Source organism: Penaeus vannamei, chromosome 30 (assembly GCF_042767895.1).
Source record: "Penaeus vannamei isolate JL-2024 chromosome 30, ASM4276789v1, whole genome shotgun sequence".
NCBI classification, from domain to species: domain Eukaryota; kingdom Metazoa; phylum Arthropoda; class Malacostraca; order Decapoda; family Penaeidae; genus Penaeus; species Penaeus vannamei.
Window position 1 is genome coordinate 31,964,387 of NC_091578.1, and position 12,500 is coordinate 31,976,886.

The 12,500-nt window shown below is 46.5% G+C and overlaps 1 protein-coding gene across 3 annotated transcripts in view; it reads right to left on the reverse strand.

Annotated features, from left to right (window-relative positions):
- The window catches only part of unc-5, a 663,232-nt gene that overhangs the window by 489,589 nt on the left and 161,143 nt on the right, over positions 1–12,500 (reverse strand). For all 3 annotated transcript variants that reach the window (XM_070143506.1, XM_070143505.1, XM_070143504.1), the window contains exons 3-4: positions 9,726–9,869; positions 6,304–6,522 (exon numbers count right to left, since the gene is read on the reverse strand). In XM_070143506.1, the coding sequence (XP_069999607.1) occupies positions 6,304–6,522; positions 9,726–9,869 (363 nt within the window). The remainder of the gene's footprint in view (positions 1–6,303; positions 6,523–9,725; positions 9,870–12,500) is intronic.

Consider the following 12,500-nt stretch of genomic DNA (forward strand, 5'->3'; position numbering starts at 1 on the left):
AGAAAGGGAGGGAAAGAGGAGACGGAGAAGGGACAACAAACAGTCTTTAACACCCCCCTCCCCTCCCCTTCCCTCCCTCCCTCCCCCCCCTTTTCCATTCGCAACACTCACCGTACTGATAAGCCCCTACACCCCCCTCCCCTATCCCTACCACCCCATCTTCCCTTCTATCCTCACCTCCCCTCCCTACGTTAAGTTAAGTTACTTAATGTAATCTGACAAAAAAAAAAGAAAAAAAGAAAGAAAAAAACATGTCAACGACGTTCATATCAACATTCATATATTTCTGAAAAGTCAGTTTCTTCTATCAACAAAAAACAAAAAAGAAAAAGAAAAAGAAACTTCAACCAAATAAAAAAAACATCAATAAAAAATAACAACATTAACAAAAAAAATAATCCATGTAAAATAAATAAGACCCCCATTTACTCACCCGTTTTCTATTCCAGAGAGCAACGATAGCCCAAAAGAAAAGTGAAAAAACAAAAAAGAAAAAGAAAAAGAAACTTCAACCAAATATAAAACATCAATGAAAAATAACAACATTAACAAAAAAAACTAATCCATGTAAAATAAATAAGACCCCCATTTACTCACCCGTTTTCTATTCCAGAGAGCAACGATAGCCCAAAAGAGAGATAGCATTCCTCTGTGCTAAAAAAATAAAAAAAGTTCACTGAAAGACTACCATTATCTTGCGAATAATTTTCCTTTGTGCATTGCAGCTATTTCTGAATCTTTATCTTTTTTTTTGGCTGTCCGTCTTCAGTCGAAGTTATAATAACAGAGATTTCAACATCTCCCTCACTCCCCATCCCACTACCCCCACCACCATCCTTCCTCCCCTCCCCACTACCCCCACCACCACTCTTCTTCACCCACCATCATTCTTCTCCCCCCACTACCCCCGCCATCATTCTTCCCCCCCCCCCCCCCCGACTACCCCCGCCATCACCCACCTATTTGCTGAAATCTGTAATCGTTTATAAACCTTGTATATGTATATATTTATCAATTTATTTGGTATTTATTATGCCAGTGTCCGAGACTTCCCCTTGGCCACATTATTTTTTTCTTCCCGGCCTCCTCCTCCTCTTCTTTCTCTCCTTCTCCTTCTCCTTCTCCTTCTCCTTCTCCTCTTCCTTTACCTCCTCCTTCCCCCTCCCCCTCCTCACTCGCCGCGATCATAAAAAGTGTTTGTGTTTTCGGGAGATAAGAAAGCAGCAGCACCCCCACCCCCCCAACCCCCTTTTCTAAATCATGTCTCCCCTTTACTCTTCCCTTTCCACACCTTCTGATTTCCCCTCTCCCCTCCCTTCCCCCTCCCTATCCGTCACCCTGTCTTCACCACCTCGTCTTGCTCTTTGCCAGACCCTCCCCTCCCCTCCCTCTCCTCACCCTCCCCTCCCCCTCCCTTCCCTTCCTTCTCCTCACCCTCCCCTCCCCTCCCTACCTCCTTCCCGTCCCTCCTCCCTCCCTTCCCTCCCCATCCCCTCCCCCCACACACGCTTCGGCAATAATCTTTATCCCTTTGGATTGTCTCCCCTCTTCACCCCCCTGTCCTTCCTATCTCTTTCCCCTCCTCTCCTTTTCTTAATATCCTTTCACATCCCGCCCTTGTCCACCCTCTCTCTTTTTTAATACTTTCCCTATCCCCTATCCCCTCCTCTTAGCACTACCACTCGCACCCCCTCTTCCTGTCCTCACTAATACCCCCTCTCGCGGTCAACCCCTTATTCTCTTCCCACCCTTGTTCCTCTTCTTCTTTTTCTCCTTCTTAGCACCCCTTCCTCCTCCTCTCCCCTCCTCTTCCTCCTCCTCCCTTTCCCCTCCTCACCCTCCTCCCCTTTCCCCTCCCTCCACCTCCACCTCTACACCTCCTACCCTCCCCCTTTTTCCTCCTCTACCTCCCCCACCCTCTACCACCTCCTCCCCTCCTCACCCCTTTCCCCTCCTCACCTCCCCACTCCCCCCCTTTCCCCTCCTCATCCTCCCCTCACCTCCTCCCCTCTCCCTCCTATCGGTCAGCCAAGGTTCACCAACAACAAACAGAAAGGCGCACTTATCCCGCGTCTCCCACATCTGGTTACGTTTTAATCACTGTTAAACGTGAAGCGTGTTGTTGTTTTACGTTCATTCATAAAAAAAGGGGGGGAGGGGAGGTGAGAGGGAGAGGGGAGGTTGGCGAAGGGGGGAGAGGAAGGGATGAAGGGAGGGGGAAACATTCATAAAAAAGGGGGGGGAGGGGAGGGAGGGAGAGAGGAAAGGAGGAGAGGGGAGGGTGGAGAAGGAGGAGGGAGGGGAAGGAGGGTGGGAGAGGAAGAGAGGAAAGGAAGAGAGGCATGGAGGAGGAGGAGAAGAAGAGAGAAGAAGAAGAAGAGAAGAGAAGAGGAAGAGAAGAGAAGAGAGAAGAGAAGAGAAGAGAAGAGAAGAGAAGAAGAAGAGAAGAGAAGAGAAGAGAAGAAGAGAAGAGGAGAGAAGAGAAGAGAAGAGAAGAGAGAAGAGAAGAGAGAGAAGAAGAAGAGAGAAGAAGGAGAGGAGGAGAGAAGAGAAAGAAAAGAAAAGAAAGAGAAAAGAAAAGAAAGAAAAGAAAAGAAAAGAAAAGAAAAGAAAAGAAAAGAAAAGAAAAGAAAAAGAAAAGAAAAGAAGAAGAGAAGAGAAAGAAAGAAGAAGAGAAAAGAGAAGAAAGAAAGAAAACAAAAGAAAACAAAAGAAAAGAAAAGAAAAGAAAAGAAAAGAAAAAAAAAGAAAAGAGAAGAGAAGAGAAGAGAAGAGAAGAAAGGATCAGCCTGTCAATGAAAAAAAAGAAAGAAAGAAAAAAAAACGAAAAAAAGCAATAATTCAAACCCTTCGTGCTCGCTGCATATCAAGCCAGCTGAGCGGCGAACACATGTTGCGAACTTAATTACAATTATTATCAATTATATCTATTTACGCGGGCACATAATTAACAATTAAAGAGCAGCCTCTCCTACCGGACAGTGTATTTATTAGGCTGAATTATCCTCCTATAAACCTTCTAGATAAAAATCGAATATTTCCCGTCACGATTTCTTTTATATGCATATTGCAGCTCAACAAATTCTTCTTTATTGGTTAAATTTCTTCGCATTTGCGGTTTTGTTTTTTTCTTCTTCTCTCTCTCTCCTTGTTTTCTCTTTTTTTCCCTCTATCTCTTTACTGACTTATTTACCTTCTATACGTTCTGAAAAATAATTCCCAAAAATATTCATATCAGTGTCTCCATTGCTTCATTCCAAACAACAACAAAAACAGATAAATATATGCATAAATAAGTAAATACATAAATAAGTAAATACATAAATAACAACATTTCACGCAATATGCAAAATGCAGTTTCAATCAGCTCGCCCTCCAAAAATAGAGGAATGCAAACGGCGAACTATGTTGATGAATACACGCTCGGTCTATTAATAAACTTCTATCAACATTGCACACACATGCAGTATAGTTGCCCTGTGTGATGAGACCCCCCTGAGACTCCCTTCCCCTTCCCCCTCTCCCTTCCACCTCCCCTTCCCCCGTCTCGTCGCGTCCCCTCCCCTCCCTCCCTTTCTCGTTCCCCTCCCCTTCACTCCCCTCTCCTTCCTTCTCCTTCCCTCCCTTTCTCCTCCCTTTCCTCTCTTTTTTTCTCTCTCTTCCCAGACATCCCCCCTCCCTCCCTACCCTCCCGTTCCCTCCTTTTCCCTTTCTCCCTCACCCTAGTTGTTTGCTTGCAAGGACTGTTTGGTTTGCAATTCCTGCAACACCGGAATCCTGGTGGGGAAAAGCTTCATCACTAAGGATATAGAGGGAGGGAGGGAGGGAGGGAGGGAGGGAGGGAGTGGGAAGTGGGGAGAGGGAGTGGGAAGAGGGAAGAAGGAATGGGAAGAGAGAGAGAGAGAGAGAGAGAGAGAGAGAGAGAGAGAGAGAGAGAGAGAGAGAGAGAGAGAGAGAGAGAGAAGAGAGAGAAGAGAGAGAAGAGAGAGAGAGAGAGGGGGGAGAAAGAGAGAGAGAGAGAGAAGAAATCCCAGCCAAAGGGATAAGACCCATTCCCCTCCCCCATCCACAAAAATCCAAAACGGAAGAGGGGAATAGAGGGGAAGATCGATAAGTGGAATGAAATGCAGAAGTAGGAGCAAATGAGATGAAAGGATGAAGACAGACATAGGGAACGAAAGAGAAGGAGAAAGGGGAATGCACTTAACCCTGGATAAAGAGGGGAAAAGAGAGAGAGAGAGAGATGGACCGTATATGAAAGAAGGGAAGGGGAAGCTAAACAGCGTGCAAGGGGAGATAAAGAGGAAAGAAAGGAAAAAAAAGGAGAACAGTTGACACAAAAGGAAGGAGAGAGAGAGAGAGAGAGAGAGAGAGAGAGAGAGAGAGAGAGAGAGAGAGAGAGAGAGAGAGAGAGAGAGAGAGAGAGAGAGAGAGAGAGAGAGACAGACAGAGAGAGGAGAGAGAGAGAGAGACAGAGAGAGGAGAGAGAAAGAGAGGAAGTAAGAGAGAAAGAAAGAGAAGGAGAAAAGCGAAATCTCAAGAAAAAAACAAAACCCAAGGAACGAAACAGAAACAAATCAACAAATACAGACCAGACAGACAGACAGACAGACAGAAAACAACACAAGTAACAAGTGGTCGACAACATCCCCCAGAAACAAAAATCTTGCGAGGGTTGTCCAGTGACCCTCTGTTTACCCTAGGTCAGCTTCGGGGAAAGGTTAATCACAGAGAAGGTAATGCGCTGTTTGGAAGTTCATGAAGGAAGGGGGATCAAGGGCGGTGGGCGTGTGGGCGGGCGTGTGGGCGTGCGGGCGTGCGGGCGGGCGAATGGTGCGGGCGTTTTGTAAAAAAGGTATTCAGGAACATCAGCTCCGACTCCAACAAAGAGAGGGAATTCCTTGCCTTGGGTTACATTTATTCGTTGAAAAAAAAAAAAAAAAGTTTCTCATTTTCTTTTGCTCGCCGGAAGCGGCCATAGGACAGGACGGCGACGACGCTAAAATCAATCGACAAAAACAAACAAAACATACATAGATAAACATAACCTCTTGGCGGAGGTAATGATAACACATACGCAGAGACAAGGAGAAGAAAAGAGACAAAAAATGGACCCAAAGAGACCAAAAATGGACCCAAAGAGACAAAAAATGGACCCAAAGAGACCAAAAATGGACCCAAAGAGACCAAAAATGGACCCAAAGAGACCAAAAATGGAGCCAAAGAGACCAAAAATGGAGCCAAAGAGACCAAAAATGGAGCCAAAGAGACCAAAAATGGACCCAAAGAGACCAAAAATGGACCCAAAGAGATAAAAAATGGACCCAAAGAGACCAAAAATGGACCCAAAGAGACCAAAAATGGAGCCAAAGAGACCAAAAATGGAGCCAAAGAGACCAAAAATGGAGCCAAAGAGACCAAAAATGGACCCAAAGAGACCAAAAATGGACCCAAAGAGACCAAAAATGGACCCAAAGAGACCAAAAATGGACCCAAAGAGACCAAAAATGGAGCCAAAGAGACCAAAAATGGAGCCAAAGAGACCAAAAATGGAGCCAAAGAGACCAAAAATGGACCCAAAGAGACCAAAAATGGACCCAAAGAGATAAAAAATGGACCCAAAGAGACCAAAAATGGACCCAAAGAGACCAAAAATGGAGCCAAAGAGACCAAAAATGGAGCCAAAGAGACCAAAAATGGAGCCAAAGAGACCAAAAATGGAGCCAAAGAGACCAAAAATGGACCCAAAGAGATAAAAAATGGACCCAAAGAGACCAAAAATGGACCCAAAGAGACCAAAAATGGACCCAAAGAGACCAAAAATGGAGCCAAAGAGACCAAAAATGGAGCCAAAGAGACCAAAAATGGACCCAAAGAGACCAAAAATGGAGCCAAAGAGACCAAAAATGGAGCCAAAGAGACCAAAAATGGACCCAAAGAGACCAAAAATGGACCCAAAGAGATAAAAAATGGACCCAAAGAGACCAAAAATGGACCCAAAGAGACCAAAAATGGAGCCAAAGAGACCAAAAATGGAGCCAAAGAGACCAAAAATGGAGCCAAAGAGACCAAAAATGGAGCCAAAGAGACCAAAAATGGACCCAAAGAGATAAAAAATGGACCCAAAGAGACCAAAAATGGACCCAAAGAGACCAAAAATGGACCCAAAGAGACCAAAAATGGACCCAAAGAGACCAAAAATGGACCCAAAGAGACCAAAAATGGACCCAAAGAGACCAAAAATGGACCCAAAGAGACCAAAAATGGACCCCAAAAATACATATAAAAAAATGGCGTACTCACATGCAGTGGCGACCCTCGCTGTCTTGCTCTTGGTCTCGCCGCGGGAACTCCAGGCGACGCAGTAGCAGCCGTAGTCGCTGTCGTCGAAGGACTCCTCGACCAGCCGCCGCTCGATCTGCAGCTGACCCTCCATGACCCTCACGCCGGTCATCGGGTCCACGAACGAGGTCACGGTCTCGGCCTCGGGTCCCGGCTCGGCCCCCGTGCATTTGAAGTTCACTGCGGGAGGAAGGAAGGCGGGTCAGAAGGGGTGAAGGAGAGAGGGAGGGAGGGAGGGAGGAAGACGGGTCAGAGGGGGGGAGAAGGAGGGAGGGAGGGGGAAGGAGGCAGGGGAGGATAGAGGAGAAGAGGGAGGGAGGGAGGGAGGGGATCAAAGGAGAGAAGGGAAGGAGGAGGGAGGAGAGGGAGGAAGGGTCAGAGGGGGAGTTGGAGGGAGAGAGGAGAAGAGGGAGGGAAGGGAGGAAGGGTCAGAGGGAGAGAAGGGAGGGAGGAGGGAGGAGAGGGAGGGAGCAGGGAGGAGAGGGAGGAAGGGTCAGAGGAGGAGAGGGAGGGAGGGGAGGAAGGGGATTGGAGGAAGGGTCAGAGGGGAGAGGGAGGGGGAGGAAAAGAGGGAGGGAGGGGAGGGGGGAAGGAGGGGAAGGCAAATCGGGGATTCAAAATGGGTTGCGGTCTTTCGTGCGGAATCTCTCTCTCTCTCTCTCTCTCTCTCTCTCTCTCTCTCTCTCTCTCTCTCTCTCTCTCTCTCTCTCTCTCTCTCGCTCTCTCTCCTTCTCTCCCTCCTCTCTATATCTATCCATCTATCTACCTATCAATCTATCTATCTATCTATCTATCTATCTCCCTCCTCCCTCTCTCTCTCTCCCATATCCAAAACTCTCCCATCTACCCACAGACTCCTCCCCGCTCCCCCCCCCCAAAAAAAAAATAAAAAATAAACAAAACAAAATAAACAAAACAATTCGCACTCATTCAGCAGCTCAGAGGCCCCACGATACATCTCCTGCGGTATCCTGTTGCTCGCCTTGTGATGACCTGGGACTCTATCCTCTAACCAGACGCCTCCCCCCCCCCCCCCCCGCTTCGAGTCTGGAGGTCAGGCGAGGTCACGTAAGGTTACGGAGGGAGGTTTGAGGGATGAAAAGAAGCATGGGGGGGGGGGGGGAAGAATGAGGAGAAAGGGGGGGAGGGGGGAAGAAGGAGGAAAAAGGGGAGGAGGAGGAGGAAGAAAAAGAAGAAAGGGGAGGAGGAGGAGGTGGAAGGAAGAGGGGGAGATGGAAGGGGAAGGAGGATATGAAAGACACGGCGAGGAGGAGGAAGAGAAGTAATAACAGAAGGAGTTGAGGAAGAAGGAGAAGGGAGAGGAAGGGAAAAGGGGAACAAGACGTTACGAAAAAGAAAAAAAGTAAAAGAAGAAGGAAATATAGATACAAAAAAGGAAAACAAAACCTAAAAAGAACCAAAAAAAAAAAAAGAAAACGTCCCAAAAGGAAGACTTTAAGATCCCCGACAATGGGAGATTGATTTACTTGTCGGGCTGCAACAGAGTGCAACTGCAAGACCAAGAGTCCGACGCTGCAAGCCCAACGGCAGAGAGAAGCCCAATTATAACTTGCATGCAACCGGAAAAGAAGAAGAAGAAAAAATAACGTACATACATCTCGCCGGTAGTGAAATAAATATTCATGCTTGAGTCCGTTCCGTATGACGTTCCCCGAGTGAAGGAGGAGGAGGAGGAGGAGGCGGAGGAGGAGGAGGAGGAGGAGGAGGAGGACGGGGAGCAGGACGAGGAGCAGGAGGAGGAGGAGAGGAGGAAGAGGAAGGAAGGATGTGGGATGGACAGAAAGAGAAAGGGTGTGATAGGGAGGGAATGGGAGAGGGAGAGGGAGAGGGAGAGTGAAAGAGAAAGAGAGTGGTAGGGAGGGAATGGGAGAGAGAGAGAGGGAGCAGGAAAGAGAAAGAGAGTGATAGGGAGGGAATGGGAGGGGGAGAAGGAGAAGGAGGAGGAAGGAAGATAGATAGAAAGAGAAAGAGAAAGAGTGAGTGAGTGACAGAGGGGGAATGGGAGAGGGAAAGGGAGAGGAAGAAGGAGAAGGAGGAGGAAGGATGAAGGATAGATAGAGGGAGAAAGAGAGTGAATGGGTGAGAGAGAGGAGGGGAGGAAGGGAGTGGTGGAGAGGGTAAGGAAGAGGGGAAGGGAGAGAATATAAATAGATACACAGACGGTTGTCCAAATAGATAACAAGATAGATAGGTGGATGAACAGACTAATAGATACACAGATAGATACAAAAATAAATAGACAGACGAAGACATAAAAACACGGAAAAGAAATAAAAAGAGACCAAAACGAAGAGAAAAAGAAAAACGAGAACGATACCAACGAACAGGCACAACAACGAATGAAAAACAAAGAGAAAAAGGAAAGAAAAGTAAAACAAAAACAAAACCCACCCCTTCCCTAACCCACTAACCCCACTCCATCCTAAAAAAAAAAAACACAACAAAGAAAGGCAAGAAAAACGAAAGAAAAAAATACAACACCAACACTCTGCCCCTCCCTCATCCCCCTAACCCCCCAAAAGAGAGAGAGAGAGAGAGAGAGAGAGAGAGAGAGAGAGAGAGAGAGAGAGAGAGAGAGAGAGAGAGAGAGAGAGAGAGAGAGAGAGAGAGAGAGAGAGAGAGACAGACAGAGAGAGAGAAAGAGACAGAGACAGAGAGACAGAAAGAGAAAGAGAAAGAGAGACAGAGAGACAGAAACAGACAGAGAGACAGACAGAGAAAGAAAGAAAGAATAAAAGCAAAAGACGATAAGAGAAGAGAAGAATGCGAAATCACCGGATTGCAAAGTGGACTCGCCAGCTATCTCAATCGTGTCTTAACAAGCAGAGCCTCCACGCAGAGGGCATCTTTTCCGCTCCCAAAAGCACGATAAGATTAAACAAGTGGCTCGGGCTAAGTCGGGAGGAGGGGGGGGGGGTTGGGAAGAAAGAAAGAAAGAGAGAGAGAGAGAGACAGAGAGGGGGAGGGAGGGGAGGGAGGGAGGAAGGGAAGGGAGGGGAGGGAATGGGAGAGAGAGGGAGGGAGACAGAGGGGAGAGGGAGGGAGGGAGGAAGCAAGGGAGAAAGAAAGAAAGAAAGAGAGAGAGAGAGATGGATCGTATATGAAACACACACACACACATATACACACACACACACTCACACACACTTTTTTTTTTTTTTGGGGGGGGAGGGGGGTTATTAAATGTGATTCCATACATAAAACCGCGGGTGCTTTGGGTGCTTGTGCATGACCGCTCTCACACCATGCATTCGTCCTTTTATTCATATAATAAACACCCCAATACCTTCCAAACACCCACACACCTACACCCCCCTTCCCTCCACCCCCCCCTCCCCACGCCCACCCGAAGCCTAACTTACCCTTAAGGGCGTGGGCGGCGCGGCAGGTGAGAATGGCCGGCTTGTTCTTGATGACGTAGGCGTCTTGAGGTTCGTCCAAGATGATCGGCGGAGAGTTGTCGGGAACCTCCGCTAGAGGGCCGCCGGACTCCGCGTCATTCTCAGCTGAAAAGAAAGAAAAAAATAAAGAAAATTAGTTAAATGCATTTTGACGAGAGAAAGAAAGAAAAAAAAAAGAATAAGTAGTTATATATATTTTGACAAGTTTTGATTTTTTCTCAGCTGATGAAAGAAAGAAAAAAAAGAGAAATTAGTTAAATGAATTTTGATGAGTTTTGGTTCATTCTCACCTTATGAGAGAAAGAGAAAGGCAAATTAGTGAAAAGAGAAAGAAAAAAAGGAAAGAAAATTAGTTAAATGAATTTTGGTGAATTTGATTCAATCTCAGCTGAAGAGAAAAAGAAAAAAAAGGAAAATTAGTTAAATATTTTTGATAAATTTTGTTTCATTCTCAGCTGATGAGAGAAAGAAAAAAATGAAAATTAGTTTAATATATTTTGATAAGTTTTTTTTTTCTCAGCCGATGAAAGAAAGAAAAAAGAAGAAAAAACAATTGAATATATTTTGATGAGTTTTGATTCATTCTCAGCTGAAGAGAGAGAGAGAAAAAAAAGAGAAAGGAAAATTAGTGAAAAGAGAACGAAAAAAAAAATGAAAAAAATAGTTAAATGAATTTTGGAGAAGAGAAAAAGAAAAAAAGAAGGAAAATTAGTTGAATATATTTTGGTGAATTCTGATTAATTGATAGGATAGGTTAATGATGTATTTAATGATTAATTAGTGATTAATGAAAAAAAAAGATGAAACAAAAACAAAAACAGAAATCACGCCAGGAAATAAAAAAAAGAGAACAAGAAAAACAACAAAACAAAGACAAACGTAACAAAAACAACTAATACATTCTTCCAAACAACCACAAACTGCTCGTCTCACTGTAATGAACATTCCATTCCCATTCCTACTTTCCCCTCCTCCTTCCTCCTTCCTCCCTCCTCCCTCCTCCCCCTCCTCCTCCTCCTCCCCCTACCCATTTACTTCCTCCACCTCCGTCCCTCTTTCATCCTCTCTCTACCTCCTCCTTCTTCTCCCCTCCTCCCTATCCACCATTCTCCCATTCACCTCCTTCCACCCCCTCTCTCCTTAATCCTCCCTCTACAAACCCCTCCCTCCCCATCTACCATCCTCCCTTCCCCCTCTTCTCCCCTCTTCCCCTTCCACCATCTTCCCTTCCCCCTCTTCTCCCCTCCTCCCTACCTACCATCCTCCACCGCCGTCCTCCTTCATCCTCCCTACCCCCTCCTCTCCCTTCCCTCCCCTTCCCCCTCCTTCCCTCCACCACGTTCCACTTTTTTCCATCCTTCACACGCTTCTAGAAGGATCGAGAGGGAAGGATGTCACCCGCCCCCCCCCTCCACCAATCCTTAGTGGAGAGGGAAGGAGGATTCCAGGATGGCGGGGAAGGATGTCTTTAAGGGTGTTGAAGGAGTCGCCTTATGGCTACTTGACCGAATTCTTGTCTATTAATTAATTTGATCCATCCACTTTTTCTTATAATGTTTTCCTCCTCTGTCTGTCTGTCTGTCTCTCTGTTTCTGTCTCTGTCTCTCTCTGTCTCTCTCTCTCTCTCTCTTTCTCTCTCTCTCTCTCTCTCTCTCTCTCTCTCTCTCTCTCTCTCTCTCGCTCTCTCCTCTCTCTCTCTCTCTCTCTCTCTCTCTCCCTCTCTCTCTCTCTCTCTGTCTCTGTCTCTCTCTGTCTCTCTCTCTCTCTCTCTCCCTTTCACTCTCTATCTCTTCCTCTCCCTCTCTCCCCACCTCTCTCCCTCCCTCTCTCCCCCTCCCTCTCCCTCTCTCTCTCCTCCCTCTCATCCTCAATCTCGACGACAAATCCCACTCGTTCCTCTCCCCGAAATAAAATGACGGGACGACCGCGAAAAACAGGCGATTCCCGCTCGCCGGCTCGTAAATTTCGCGCCAAAATCCCCGTTGCCGATTCGCGAGTTGGCGATTGGCGGACGTAGCGGGCCTCCTCCGCCGCCGCCCTCCTCGTCGTCGGGGTGTTCGCGTGACCTTCGTATAAAATGGGGTTGTTCGCTATTATCCACTCTCTTCGTCTTCTTTGCTTCCTCCTCCTCCTCTTCTCTTCTTGTTCTCTTTCTTCTTCTTCTTCGTCTTCTTTTTCGTTTTCTTCTTTTTCTTGTTCTTCTTCTGCTTCCTTTTCTTGTTTTTCTTCTCTTCTTCTTCTCCTTTGTTTCTTTTCTTCTTCTTCTTTTTCTTTTTCTTCTTCTCCTTCGCTTTCTTGTTCTTGTACTACGTCTATCTCTTCTCATTACCATTATTTTCTTTCTTCTCTAAATCTCCCCTCCTCTCATCTTTCCATTTCTTTCACCTCTGTAACTTCTCCTCCCCCTCCTCCTCCTTTCCATTTCCATTTATTTGCTTCTCCTCCTCCCTCCCCTCTCCCCCTCCCCCTTCCAAGTGTACCCCCTCTTGCCTATTCCTTAGAAAGTAGGCACAGACAGAGACAAAAAAAAAGAAAGACAAACAGACCAAAGGAAAGGAAAGGAAGAATGAGGGAGTGGATGGAAGGGAGGGGAGGGGAGGGAAGGGAGGGGAGGGAGGGGAGGGAGGGAAGGGAGGGAGGGGCGGGCAGGGCGAAGGTCCAGCTAATGAATGGACCGTCGGCATTGCAATTAAATCCCTCCGCAGAAAAACAGAAACAAAGAACAGAAACAAAACA